General features: G+C 42.2%; 2 protein-coding genes across 11 annotated transcripts in view; one reads left to right on the top strand and one right to left on the bottom strand.

Moving 5' to 3' along the window:
- Positions 1-2,110, top strand: part of APAF1 (apoptotic peptidase activating factor 1) — a 69,223-nt gene extending 67,113 nt beyond the window's left edge. For both annotated transcript variants that reach the window (XM_039874033.1, XM_039874032.1), the window contains exon 27: positions 880-2,110. In XM_039874033.1, the coding sequence (XP_039729967.1) occupies positions 880-1,026 (147 nt within the window). In that variant the 3' untranslated portion in view covers positions 1,027-2,110. The remainder of the gene's footprint in view (positions 1-879) is intronic.
- Positions 2,111-2,407: 297 nt separating this feature from the next.
- The window catches only part of LOC120611598 (ankyrin repeat and sterile alpha motif domain-containing protein 1B-like), an 83,025-nt gene continuing 71,077 nt past the window's right edge, over positions 2,408-14,355 (bottom strand). For 4 of the 9 annotated variants that reach the window (XM_039874042.1, XM_039874046.1, XM_039874038.1 and 1 more), the window contains one exon: positions 11,598-12,039. In XM_039874042.1, the coding sequence (XP_039729976.1) occupies positions 11,929-12,039 (111 nt within the window). In that variant the 3' untranslated portion in view covers positions 11,598-11,928. Of the gene's footprint in view, positions 2,740-11,597; positions 12,056-14,355 lie in introns of those variants that run through there. The other 5 variants (XM_039874043.1, XM_039874047.1, XM_039874039.1 and 2 more) reach the window with 3 other exon arrangements.

The following is a 14,355-nucleotide window of genomic DNA, read 5'->3' as shown; positions in this document are numbered from 1 at the left end:
ATAGGTAGCTTTATGATCTCCATTTGGCAAATGAATTAAATATTGTTATAATTTCAGTGATTGGGAGGAGAAAGGAAGGACTTAGAGCACCTGCTACATTTGAAATGTTCAGTATTTAGCAGATAAATATTTAGGGTATTTTAGAAAGAAACTTGGTCATGGGTGCTTGAATTACTCCTGCTGAATGGGGAAGATCCAGGAGCAAGGACATTCTGTCCTTTAACCCAGGGATCTCCAGCCTCCAGGCTGTGGATCAGTACTGGTTCCTGGTCTGTTAGGAACCAGGCCGCACAGCAGGAGTGAGTGGCAGTCGAGCGAGTGATGCTTCATCTGTATTTGCAGCCGCTCCCCAGCGCTAGCATCACTGCCTCAGCTCCACCTCAGATCCTCAGGCATTAGATTCTCATAGGAGCACTGGTCCCTGGTGCCAAAAAGGTTGGGGACCATTGCTGTAGCCCATATTACGAATAGTCTCGGTGTCTGCCACAGTAGCAGTTTGTGTCTACAAAAGGGAATTTTTAGAGAAGGAAGGGCATTCTTCTGTCCATTCCACTGAGAAAGGCATGCAGACAGGACAGTTCAGTCCAGCCTTGGCCATGATGGACGTCATGTAGCCTTGTGTCTGCAGCTCTCAGTAGGCTGCACTTTTCTCCAGAACCCCTTAAGTGGAGTTAGGTAAGGGGTAACTGAGAGGTAGTCACCAGGGTTAATCAGGAAAGGCTGACCAGGTTGTTAATACTATATTCAGCATTAAACCTTAGACTTCTTTCCTGCTGTTTGGAAGTAAAGAGAAGATAGGACGAAGGATCTAGCTGGCACTGCAGGTTGTCACACAGTGTAATGATCAATCTAATGAGAAATTTATTTTTCTCTGAACAGTGGTGGAATGTTGTCACTGGGGAATGCTCACAGACCTTCTACACAAATGGAACCAACCTTAAGAAAATACATGTGTCCCCTGACTTCAAAACATATGTGACTGTTGATAATCTTGGTATTTTATATATTTTACGGATTTTAGAGTAAAATAGTTAAGCATGAATGTAAGTCAAACTCTTTTTAATTTTGAATTGGAAAAAAAAAATGTAATGAGCCCTGTACTTCATCTTTTTATAAAGCTGTGAATTGTTTTGCAATATTGCATTCTTTACAGAAGTGTTTGTGGTTGGATGAATAACTAATGTAGCTTTTTCCCAAATGAACACACCTTTAATCTTGTTTTTCATAATCATCATCGTTATTGTTAACAGTTTGTACTTAAGATGCAAATGAAAATGTAAATACATACCTTGTTATACTGTTGGTAAAATTCTCTCTTGATATGTTCAAATTGGTTGACATGATTAATGAGAATAATTCAAAGGAAATATGTATTTAATGCTGTCAATATATGGGCTGTGCCTTCAGAGTAGCAGTGTGGCCTGCTGTCTGAGCCACACTTACCCCAAGAGGGTATAATTCTCTCAAATACAATCTTGGAGCTCGTTTGCACCCTTAGATTTACTTTTAAAGTATTGTGTCTATGTGCACATTTTGCATCATTTCCTTTAATTTTCTAGGTCAGTCAGTCTTGATTTTCAAAAGTTCTTACTGTGAAGCAAAAATTATGTGTGTTATGTAGATTTTCTTGGCCTACCCTTTCCTCGGTAGCCGATGGCAGCCTTATGCTGTAAGTGGACCCTCATTGTCAGTCTCTTATTGGGCACTATCCTGCTCTCTGGTTTTTTTACATACCAGATTTTTTACTTGACTGAACTTGACCTTTCTTAATCTTCACTTTTTTCTTTTTTTTTTAAAGCAATTTGTCACAGTTAGATGTTAGTAAATCAAATTATTTGAGGAGCCACTTTTAATAATAAGTTTTAACAACAGAATTTTTCTAAGAAATATAAAATAATAATAAAATCAGTTCCTTCTAATTCCATTTACTTTTAGATGCATGGCATTGTCAATGCTATTTTAGTGAATTTCAAGAGAATTCTCTGTTGTTTTCTCCACAGTATCAGAAGTCATCATGACTCTGGAAGATGTCACCTTTAACCCTCCAACCAATCTGTCTCCCTTCCTTTTATCTCTTTTTCCCTTCCTCCCTCCAAGGTCAGTCAGAAAAGATAACTTTTGACAGGAAAAAGCATATCAATATCAATAACTAGCTTTTTTGACTTTCTCATTAAGAACCTTAATTACAGCTTAAATCTAAACATTTTTCCTGAAATGTTGAGGGAAATGATGATAAATTAATAACAGATGTGGTTCTCATATGAAAAAATAACCAAAATTCAAAAATTTTTGTTACCATAATAAGGACTAAATCAAAATGTTTTGTCCTTGTAGATGAGCATTTTTTAAGCATTTTCTCCTGCTTTGTTTTTGTATTGGAAATGGCATTTTTTATAGATTTTTTTTACATTGTATGTGTTTTATATGTTTTGAAAACTGTTACTTTTGTATTTATAAAATACTTTAAATGTTTTTTTGCCTCAGTTTTCATTTTAATACATGAATTAAAAATTTTATAAAATAAAGTTTCTAAAATATTATAAAAAACATTTTCAGATTGTTTGATTCCTTGTTTGTTCTTTGTTGATTAGAAAACAAATGTGAAAGATTCTTCAAACTAAATCCATCAACTTTTCTATTAATACTTTATCAGCTATGTGTAATTCAGTTCTAACAAAATTTTGTCTCCTCAGTTTGCTCTGATGATTGCTTCCTGGTATGGCTCGCATGGAGAAGATCCTATAAAGAGAATTCACTTATTTATTCTTTTATTCAGTTAATATTTATTGAGATCTACCATGTCCCTAGCATTTTTGTAGGTATTGGGGATATAGCGGTGAGCAAAACAGAGTCCTTCTCCTATTGCAGTTGGGGGCCAGGGAGAAGTAGACAAAAAGGAAATAAGTAAACTCTATAGTGTATTCATTGGTATGTGTAAATGGGGAGGGAGACGGTTACAGTTTTAGATAGAGTCGCTCATTGAGAAGATGAGCTTGAGTAAAGACCTGTAAGGTGAGGGAGTGGGTCAGGCAGGTATCTAGAGAGCATTCCCAAGGGATAGTACAGCAAGTGCAAAGACTTGAAAGTGTGATGGGTTGCTCTTTTCAGAACCGGCGAAGAGCTGGTGTGGCTAGAGAAGACTGAGGGAGGGCTCCAGGAGCTAATGGAGGGGTCTCAGTAGTAGAGTGATCTGACAGGCTTTAACTTGATCAATCTGGCAGTGGGAACCAACTGAGAATCAACTGAAAGGGGGACAGGCAAGGGCAGGAGCAGGGAGACCAGTGAGAAGCTTTTGCAGTAATCTGGGGAAAATGAAGGTGTCCAGATTAGGGTGGCAGCACTAGAGGTTGGAACAAGTTGGATTCTGGGTATATTTTGAAGATAAGCGTTAATAGGATTTGCTGATGGATTGGATAAAGTTTGTGAGAGAGACGAGTCAAGAATGATACTAAGGTTTTGGCCTCTTTGGCTTAAGCAACCAGAAGAGTAGAGTTGCCATTAACTGAGGTGAAGACAATGAAAGGAGCAGGATTTGGGACATAGAAGGTTTGAGATGGCTGTTAGGCATCCAAGTGGGGATGTTGAGTAGGTGGTTGGATAAAAGAGTCTGTCCTTCATGAGAAAAATCTCTGATGGAGATAGAAACCTGAGAGTCATCAGTGAATCCATGGTATTTAAAACCACAGGACCAAATGAGGTCAGCAACGAAATGGATGTAGATAGATAAGACAGGAGGACTGAATCCCGGGTGGTCTGGAGGTTGGTGAGATGAGAGACCAGCACAGGGGACTGAGAAGGACCAGCAAAGACTCAAATTGCAAAATAGTATGGTCATTGTAGTAAGTGCAATGGGCATGGGTTCCTTCACTCAATGTGATCTTGGGTAAAGTTCCTTTATTTGTTTGTTCTCTCAGCCACCTATCTGTCTCCCATATGCCTTGAATATTACATGCCAAACACTCTTTTAAGCAGCTGCTAACGAATAAGTAAATACATTTTAGTTGTTGGGGAGATTGAGGACAAAGATAAAAAAGCAAGAAAATATCAGTAGTTGTCTCATCTGTGAAATGATTATCGGTCCCCACTACTCAGGGTTATTGTAAGGATTTAATAAGATAATGCTCATGAAGCACTTATCTCACTGTTTGGATCAAGAAAGTGCTCAGTGAACGTTGCTTGGTGTTATTTGGGTTCCATCATCTTCTGCCTGGCAACAGTCCTGCCCCTCTGCATGATTTTTCTAAAGTGCTCATCTTAGTCATATCGCTTCTTTTTAAACCCCTGGACCTGCTACGTGCTTTCTTGCATCTGTGGCTTTGTATACAGTGTTCTGCCTTCTATACCGCCCCTCTCCTGCCTGGTTTCCATTTCTCCTAGTCCTTCTTATCCTTCATGTATTCTTCGAGACGACCCTTCTGCTGAAGTTCTGCCCTGCCCTCTCGTAGCACCCTCTTTTCTCTGACGTGGCTTTTATTGCCCTGCATTGTTAACTTATTGGAGTCCCTCATTAGATCGGAAGCTCCATGAAAGCCAGGTCTGTGTCTTTTACAGCAGAATCTAACATAAGCCTGGCTTCGGTTTGAGCCTCAATAAATATTTGTGAATGATGGGAAGGAACCCCCGTATGCCCACGTGCCCATAGCACATTCTGTGTTCTCCCTGTGCGCTAGGATATCATGAGGCCGTGACTGGCATTTTCGTTATCTTTCTGTTTCAGTTTGGCATTTTATTGTGAAGCATCATTAGGGAAAAGTAAAACTTAGGTAGAAAAGATTTACTTACAAATTACATGAAATGAATAAACATATCCCTGGAGTGTTTAAGTTGGCAAGTATGGCGATCTGTTCCTCAATAAATGTTTTATGTTATCATAATTTACTTATTGACCTTTAGAGAAGGAGACAATGATTTTCTAATGATTCTTAGTCTCTGAAGATTGTCACTTGAATAGATTTCCTTGCCCATACCTCCTCCCTTTAAGACTACACATATACTATACAGTTATTAAAATGCCTGGATTAGGAAATCGGCTGCTGTGGGGCTATGAGTTTAACCGCAGAATTGTTGTGTAGTTGTGAATATTCACGTGGAAGGGACAGAAGAATTTGTGTCAAACCTGGGACTCATCAGAGACCAGCCTTTGAAGTCATTCGGGATCAACAGCGACTTCTGAATCAGACGATGTTGTGAGGAGACCAAAAGTTGGGAAATTTTCATTTCAATTATGATTCAGGAAAATGGGTTGTTGGTGTTCATCATAAATTCGTTTATGAGGTCAGGCCCTCAGAACTGGGAATACTGCTTATCACACAGAAGTGAAGAGGAAAATCTGCCTCTGTGATTTCCCATCACCCAGGGCTAGAGTAAGTAACTAGAGGGAGCGTTCCAGGCCTGAGCATTTGTGCCTGGTGGTTTGAGCAACTGATCAAATCGTAAAACATGCAGCAGGTGAGTGAGGACATGAAGACGCCTGCGTAGGAACAAGGTGGCTGTTCTGAGGAGCTGGAGCGAACATTCAATTCATCCATTCAGATCTTCATTACTATCCCGCTCGAGGCACTGCCCAGCCCTTTATCTTCACAGAGAGGCAGAACTACATGCCAGGCAGTTAAATCAGTGACAAAGCCGGGGCCAGAATCCAAATCTGATTTTATTGTCTTTATAGAAAGACCACACCCACTGGGCTACAAGTTGAGTGTCAGATGCAATTGGAAGTGGAGTCTTCTTGGTTTCAGGGCAGTTGAACAGCAATCTAGAGGGTCACAGCGTGGGTTTCAGCAGCTGGAGAAGCCGGTGGGATCTGTGTTTCGCATTTCTGATTTATCTTTAGTTAGCAGGGATTCTAAACCCTTCACCTTGGATTTCTTTGCGCCACTCTGTCAAGTAACTTTTTGGGACATAAATCCTTTTGGGGAGGAAGGAAAGGAGAGCTACTATTTTTTATGGGTCTTTTATGTGCCAGGCCCTGTGCTAGGTACTTTCCATACACTTAATTTTAACTCCCTATTTAGGAGTGGCCAATGAGATGTAAGCAGACATTGTAGGCCGAAGCTTCAAGAGAAGCTCCTAATAGTTTCCTTTACTCAGTTGAGAAGAGGAGCCCTTTGGTCCTGAATCTCCTTTTTCCTGCCTGGAATGTGTATGTGCTGGATGATGCTCCAGCAGCCATTTTGTGGTCATGAGGTGATCTTGCAGATGGATGCTACATACTAAGGATGGCAGAGTAAAAATGTAGAAGGAGCTTGGGATTTTAATGACAACTATGGAGGTATAATTCCAGCCCAGTAGTATCTCTGAAGTTCATGTTACATTAGAAAAAATTCAACCCCTCCCTGTTTTTGCTTTTAGCCTCTGAATTCAGTTCCTGATACTCCCACAAACTGACCTGGTGTGTAAGATTAGTTCAACAAATGTCAGTTACTGTGCGTCCCTGCCTCTTCCATCCCCTCACCCCAGCCATAGACACTGTCCCTCCTCTGATAAGTAATTGGACATCTAGCTGTGAGGCTATTGAGACTGCGGAATCTCAGAAAGTCTCAAGTGACGCATGGACCACACCTAGCCCACAGATGAGTTTTGTTTGGTCCACACTAATTTTTTTAAAACTGAATTTGTTGGCAGCATTTGAAAATCTGGTGATTTTGCAAAAAAAAAATCCTGATTTCTTAGAAAATCTATTGACCCAAGGTCTTCCTTTCTGCTCAGTCACAATCAGCTGGAACTGAGTATCGGCTGCCCTTTGAGGTAAGACAGGTGTTCTGTGGATCATCACAGCTCTCCCTTCACTCATGTGGCCCCAAGGGCATCTGAGTTTGCACCCTTCCCCCACCCCCAACCCCCAGAGCCCAGAAATGGCCTGCTACAACAGAATTACTGAATCTCTCCTGTCTCAACACTTAGTACATGTTTGTTTGTTTGTTTTTTCCTCAGAAAACTGAGCATGCAGGTTTGAGAAGCAGGGAGAAAGCAGGTTCTCAAATGTCAGAAAACAGCTGATGTTGCTGCTTACGTGGAGGCGTCTTGACTTCCCTCCTCATGTGTCTTATTGACAAGAGGTGGTGGCTCCTGGGGAGCAGCTGTTGGGATGCTTGATTGAGTCACTGAAATATCCAGAGGACAATTAAATTGAGTACTGAATATGGATTGCTTTGAACGGCTTTTATTATCATGTTGCAAGCTGACTTTGGCTGTAAAAGTGGCTCTCTCTTAGCTTGCTCTTACTGTGCACTGAAACCTAATTTAGACGTTTCCTAAATGGCAGGTCTTGGAAGATGCACATTTAGCCTCACTCTGTTCATGAAGTCCATTATGTGACCCATGTGCTCCTTGGCTGCCTGAACCAAGCAATGACCCCTGAGAAAAACTCAGCTGCCACCTTTAGCTGGGGTGACCCCACTGAAAACATTACATGGAGACTCTCTATTTCAGTCTGATGTATGTGTAAATCTTTGCATCACTGGCCGTTGACTACTTTTGGAAAGTTAAATGCCTGTGCAGCTTTTACTAACATAGAGCTCTGGAGTTTTGGAGAGAAAAACAAAAACGATGTTGGCGATAATTTGTAGCTATGATTCTCCGAGTTACACACAGAGCGTGATCATCTTTGGGTGGGAAGGATCATCTTTGCCTAAGTAACTCTAGATAAAATGGTGCCATACTGAGCACAGAGTGAGTTCCCAGCACATTGCCTTGAGATGAAGACAGGAAACAGTTAAGTAGAACTGGCACTCCCCAAGTCAGCACCAAAGTCTTAAGACTAATTAATTACATCCGGAAAAATAAGTTCTGGTTCTTGGGTACTTAGGGAATCTCACAGTGTGCCGGAAGGTGATTGGGCAACACGCTAAGGAAATTCTCTGCCTGCTCGGAACTGGTTTCTGTGGGAAGCAGGACTGTGTTGCTGGGGCAGGCAGATGCCTGGGTCCGTTTGTATGTTTGCACAGAGAGCAGTAAATGGGTGTGGTGTTGGCTGGTTGTGGGGGAGACTGGAATAGAGTATGGGGTAGCACGAGGGAGCCTTGTTGTAGCTGGACTCTGCTGGCCTGTGTTGGCAGGTTACCCAATTTTATCTTAAGGACATGTTTATAACTGTATAAAAAGAGAACTAAAAAACTTACTGTCTTAAAGAAAATGCTTTATTCCATATAGACTTGTGAACATGGTCATAATATTCCAATTCTGTGGAAGAACTCTGGAAGCTAGCCCACTTATCAAATTTTCATTTCTTTTTAGAAATAGCTTAGAAACAATGTTACTTGGTCCAAGTGTGAATTTTTATTGATTTTTGAGAACTGGGCCTTGTATTCTTTATCTAAATCTTTCTTCTGCCCCATCATATCCAGCCATTATGTGTACCAGCAATATTGCCAAGTATTCCAGCAGAAAATCTGATATGCCTTGAGAAAAATCACTTCCATGACTTATTAATGAACTGACTAAGCGTAATTTTCATAGGGTTCATCTGCCCAAATTTATCATAAAATATAATTTAAGAAGAAAAAATTAATGGAGTGATTGAAGTCTTTTTGGAATATTAACATTCAAGGATTCCCCACCCTCGTGGATATTGCAATTACCAATCTGACAGATTTACCCACGAAAATTAGCTGCAAATCCCTTCTTCAATATGTGGGCTGGTTCTCTTCTGTTTGCCTCCCAGATCTGCTCCTCCTGCTTCCCTGCCCTGATTGGTGACTGGAGGCTGCCCTGCGTAGACTGTACGGGTGGGCTCCTTACCCTCTGGCTTCCGTGGGTTCATGCAGGATGGGGCAATGCAGGATGGAAAGCGGAGCATGAGATCAGGGTATTTGGATCCCTGGCTTCCTCACTGAGAGCCCCTGCACCTGGCCACGTCCTCCAACCTGTCTGGCAGCTCCCTGCAGGCAGCCTTCTCCTTTTCCATTAGACTCAGGCCATCACTAGCCCAGGGATACTACTCCACTCCTCTAGTTCTCTACCTACTGCCAACACCTATGTAAGTATTTTACTTACTAAACTCTTAAATTATCCTAATCGGAGTGTGCTATCTGCTTTGTGCTGGGACCATAACTGATACACACAAGCATTTGGTCCACAGAGATAACAAATAAGAGGACTGCTGACCTTCTGGTAGTTAGCAAAGATTAAAAGAGGCCAAAGCATTACCAGCCCAATCCTTCCTTCAGGAAACCTGCACTTCCGCCTCTGGGAATGTCACCTCATCTCAGCCTGGTTTTAGCTCTTTGGGGTTCAAAGTCTTGGGCCTCTGTATGTCAGGTTGGATGCACCCCAAGTATGCTTTGGTGTGTGTCTGGGAGAGTAACAACAGACTTGGATCTGGCAGCAGGGAGATCTTCTGAAAGTCACAGGATATGGATGTGAATCGTTGATCTTCCCAGTATGTTTCTAACATGGCCTTGTTATCACTCAGCTCACAGCTGGCACATGTGTTTTATGAAAAATGAAAGCATTGATGGATTTTGTTATGGACTGTTTGTATCCCTTCGAAATTCTAAATCTCTAATGCGATGGTACTTGGAGATGGGCCTTTGAGAGATAATTAGGGTTAGATGGGGGTCACGAGGGTGGGGCCCTCAGATGGCATTAGTGCCCTTATTAGAAGAGACATCAGAGAGCTGGCTGCTCCCTCACCCTTCACTTGTACACACACACAAAGAGGTCATGTGAGCACACAGCAAGATGACAGCTGCCTATAAGCCAAGAGAAAAGGCTTTAGAATGAAACGCACTTTGCTAGCACCTTGATCTTGGACTTACCAGCCAACAAAACTGTGAGAAATAAATTTGATGTTTAATCCTCCCAGTCTATGGGAGACTGAGCTAAGACAAACATGCAGATTTTTCCCCCCAAACTGCCATCTATGTTGTCCTGTGAAAGTGGTCCAATTTGGTGGTCCTTCTTCTTTTAGAAATTTGTTCTGGCAGTTCCTCCTTACAGCCCACTTTAATATTTCAACAAAGATAATGGGGGCTTTCTGGCTGACATTCAAGCTTTAAAAGCCATTGTATCTTTCTCAGACTGGTTGAACATGGAAATGAGCAAATTTTCTCAATAATTTTGCCAACTAAAAGATCCCTTGAGCTATGAATGATGAGAAGGCTGATTCTTTGGTTCTGTTCCCATATGGAGGCAGGAAGGTGCTCACAGAACAATGCCAAGCACCAGCGGCTGTACAATATCCTTTTTATTTTGTGTGCTTTTTTTTTTTATAGGATATAAATAATGACAAAAATTACAAAATTTATAACTGGAAGCCCAAGCATATTTACACATATGTTTCTGTTTTAGCAAAGCAACTCTTTACTTTGCTCCTATACAATTTCCTTTTGGTACCATATATGTGTTATTTTACTCTTCATTTACTACATACATATCAACAGTGAATAGGCAAAATATATACAAGGAACTGCTCAGTTCAAGTAATTTAATATTGTATTAAAATTCTTCAACACTGAACTAAAACCATATACATTTGTCAGTTTGAAATAAAATTTAGTTATCCTCTCAAACTCACCAACTGATGAATATAACTGATAATCTCAGGTTTAAAATAATATTGGTTAATAAAAAAAAAACAACATTCAGACAATCCCACGATTTATCAATATAGCTATAATGAACTTCAAAATGATTCACAATATGATTGGTTAGAACAATATACATTAAAATGTTATTTTTTTCTATAATGATATTGGTACTGTTTATATAATTTGATTCTACATAAATATACATTATGGTATTTATCATACAAATACTCCACAGAGACATTAAAAAAATTAAAATGCCTTAAAGAAATGTAAGTAAATTTTATTTAATCAAATAGTAAGCAAACATTTATTTTTTTTGTTTCAAGAAAAGAGTTTTATTACTTTGGAATCTCTTTTTTTTTTTTTGTATTTATTTTTTCTAGAAAAAAAATTTTTGCAACAGGATTTTATTAACATCTTTCTCAAACAAGGTTTCCATGACAGAAATCTTGACAGCAGGAGCCCTAGATTTTTTTTTAACGTGTTCTTTAAAACGCTGTGAAGATTTAAAAAACAATCTTTGCAGACTGATGGCTGCGTCAGTGCTCTGGGTTGGACGCCAGCCTGCCTGCCTGGACCTCCTGCTCTGGTGAGTGTCATTGGTACTTTGCCTCGCCCAAGTCAGTTCTCTTGGTAGTAGCAGTAGAAATTTAGTTATTTGAAAGGAAACCAGAAACATCCCTCACAACTAACCTAGTTTTCTTATCAATGCATTAATGAAACATTCTTTTAGTAAAAATATTTAATAACAAGACACATTTTTCTGTGCATAATAAATTCCTCTGTTTTAAATCATTCGTAAATTTTGAATCAGTCCACAGATGTAAAGGTTTTCTTTGTCTGACAGAGTTGATTACATATAAAATCCACAAATATAGAAATTGGGTAACAGGATTTCCTGGCAACCACGGCGGTGGTTTCTGTCCTGTTGTAGGAAATGATACTCAGTGATGTAATGATTTTACAGATGTTTTATGGGGGTTGTTCTGTTCTGATTCTACCTTTAAAACTGCTGACAGTGAAAAACCCAAGATTTTGATACATTTAGGCAGTATTAGAGATCCCCTGTACTTTTAAGGTGTTATCCCCAACTACAGTGAAGCAAGTGTTGGGGCCGAGTCGTTAGAAATACCTTGGGTGGTGGCAGGGAGGGGAGTCGGGAGTCAGCGAAAATCTCAGCTCGTGCCTCTCAGGGGTTACGGCTGGAGAGTCTTGGTTGCACTTTCTGTCTCTGGTGCAGAAAGAACGTCCCCAGGAATGGCCAGCGGCCTTTCGCCTGTGACAAGGCCACACAAACAGAGCAGTCTTCCTCCTGGGCTGGGTGGAAACGGAGGCGGGAAGGGAAACCTGCTCCGGACTGCTCGGCGTGCAAGGCACCGCGAGGATGGGAGGACGGTGAGGATCAGAAGATCGTGGTCTCATACTTGGTATTAATTCCCCTCTTGGCTTCCTGTCCCGGCTCCACAATCCACGGCAGATTGGCCAGAGTCTTTTGCTCAGATGGGTCAATCTGCTTTAAAAGAGAAAGGCTGATGCCTGTTATGTGGTACCTGTATTAGGGTGCAAGCATGCTTCCTAACACTACCTGGAGACCAACACTCTGCCTGGTAGGACTTCAGGGATGTTGGCTGCAAGAATTGTTTTTTTTATTTTTATTTTTATTTTTATTTTTTTTTGATCATATTTATTGCATGTGTACTGTGTGCAAGGCCCCGGAGACCGGACAGTGAATGAATCACAGCCCTTGCTCTTGGGTATACAGATGGGGAACGCACACAAAAACACTTCAATATGGAGTTGTGGGATAGGAGGGGGAAAGTAGGGTGCTCTGTGGGCACGCAGGAAGGCTCTGACCCCACGTCAGGGAGCCAGGGGGGCTTCAAGTTATGCTACTCCCTGATTCTCAAGCCTCCAATGGTTTCCGTCAGTCAGAATAAACACAGTCTTCAAGGGGACCTGAGCTGGCCCTGCCTGCCTTTCTGTGCTCCAGCCACAACCACCTCCTTGTCACAGCCTGAATTCCAGGTCCACCCTCAGGGCCTCTGTTCTCACCAGTGCCCTGCTGGATGCTCTTCCCCAGACACCTGCATGCTTTATGCCCTAATGTCACTCAGGGTGTGGCTCAAACATCACTTCCTCACCTGTGTGCCCATACAAAATACCACCCAGCTTTCCTGCTCTCCTCCTATTATTCTTTACAATCCTCATGGCACACGCATATGCCACATATCATATTTGTTTATTTGTTCATCCTCCACCACAATGTATGCTCATGAAGGCGGGGTTCTGTCTGTTCTGTTCACTACTATTTCGCCTGAACTCAGAAAAGCTCCCAGTAAATAGGAGGCACATGGTAAATACTTGTTGAATAGATATTATTAAAAGAATGAGGTAATATCTCAACAGAGAGCTGGAGGACAAGCAAGAGTTTGCCTACTGAAGGCAAGAAGATGGGGAACAGCATGTCCAAAGTCCTCAAGAGAAGGGAAAGTGGCTGTTTGGGGACCTGCAGTCGGTTCGCAGAGGGGGAGACAGGAGGGGAGACAACTGAAGGTGAAGAGGTGAGCAGGGCCAGGTCAGGCTGAGCCTTGAACCAAACCAAGCTGATCTATATAACACGGTGAAAACCATTTCAGCCCCTGTGCATACAAACAGGTCATTCCAGGTAAGGCTGGAGCTGCAGCTCTAAGGAGGGGCCTGGGGCGAGCTCTTCACCAAACCGCTGCTGCTTCATCCTTTGATGTTTGCACATCTGCCCCTGGCCCCGCCCCCTGCGCTGCTTGGGGACGCGGGGCAAGGTGGCTGCAGGATGGCCTCTCCCATTTCTCTTCCGCAGAGAGCCCTGGAGCCGCCTTCCAACGTGATTTGGTTGTTTCTCCAGAAGGCTGTGGAGAGGGCTTCACCTGTTCTTAGGAACCACGGAATATCTCTGAGCAATAAACAACCAGGGTCGAGGGAAATGGGATGTGGACACCAGTTGAGGGGGATGGGATCTTGAGGCGGTTAAAGCACGTCAGCATTATTTGCTGCATATTTTCACATTTCTCAGCGAAGGCTCCTGGAGCCTGCATGGCACCCAACCCTTAGTGCTCTTCTGGCAAAAGTCTATGGGGACCAGGGTGACATCGGATGGAGGCACTTGCCGTGAAAAGGTTTATCCAGCTCGCGTGAGAATGAATATAGTAATCTTAGAGAAATCGCAAAAGTATTCTGAAAATTCCTGGGCACTTAAATTTACATTTTGTGGGTAAAGGCAGACGATAAACAAATCCCCATTAATAAATGCTACACAGAATTCAAAGTGAGTGAGATGCTTGAGTGTGACTAGGCGTCTGCCTCAGATGGGGTGGTCCAGAAGAAGCCTTGTCATGTACCTGAGACCTGAATGATAAGCTGGAACCCTCTGTGCAGAAATCACGGTGCCAGGTGAAGGGGATGGGTGGCACAAAGGCCTCAGGTAGGAGTGAGCTTTGTCTGTTCCAGGAACAGGAAGGCCTGGGTGTCAGAGGAGCGGGGTGGGAAATTAGGTTTCAGGTGCTTGGGGCAGTGGTGCCATGACTGATGTGTTTGGAGAAGATGCCCAGGTGCTGTGTGGAGGAAGGGAGTCTGTTAGGAGGTGTACTACCGCAGTGGTGGAAGCTGGGATGACAAGAGTGACAGGAAGTGGAGAGGCGTGGACAGATCCGAGATATGTTTTAGGGGTTGAGTGGATGGAATCCGCTCATGGGTCAGATACAGGGTTGAGGGAAGACAGGAATCAAGAATGACTTCTAGAATTATAGCTTGAACAACATGGTGAATGGTTATGTCTTTACTGAGAGAGAGAGAG

This window comes from Pteropus medius, unplaced genomic scaffold, assembly GCF_902729225.1.
Source record: "Pteropus medius unplaced genomic scaffold, Ma_sr-lr_union100, whole genome shotgun sequence".
Classification (NCBI taxonomy): Eukaryota; Metazoa; Chordata; class Mammalia; order Chiroptera; family Pteropodidae; genus Pteropus; species Pteropus medius.
This window is presented reverse-complemented; position numbering and strand designations above follow the sequence as displayed.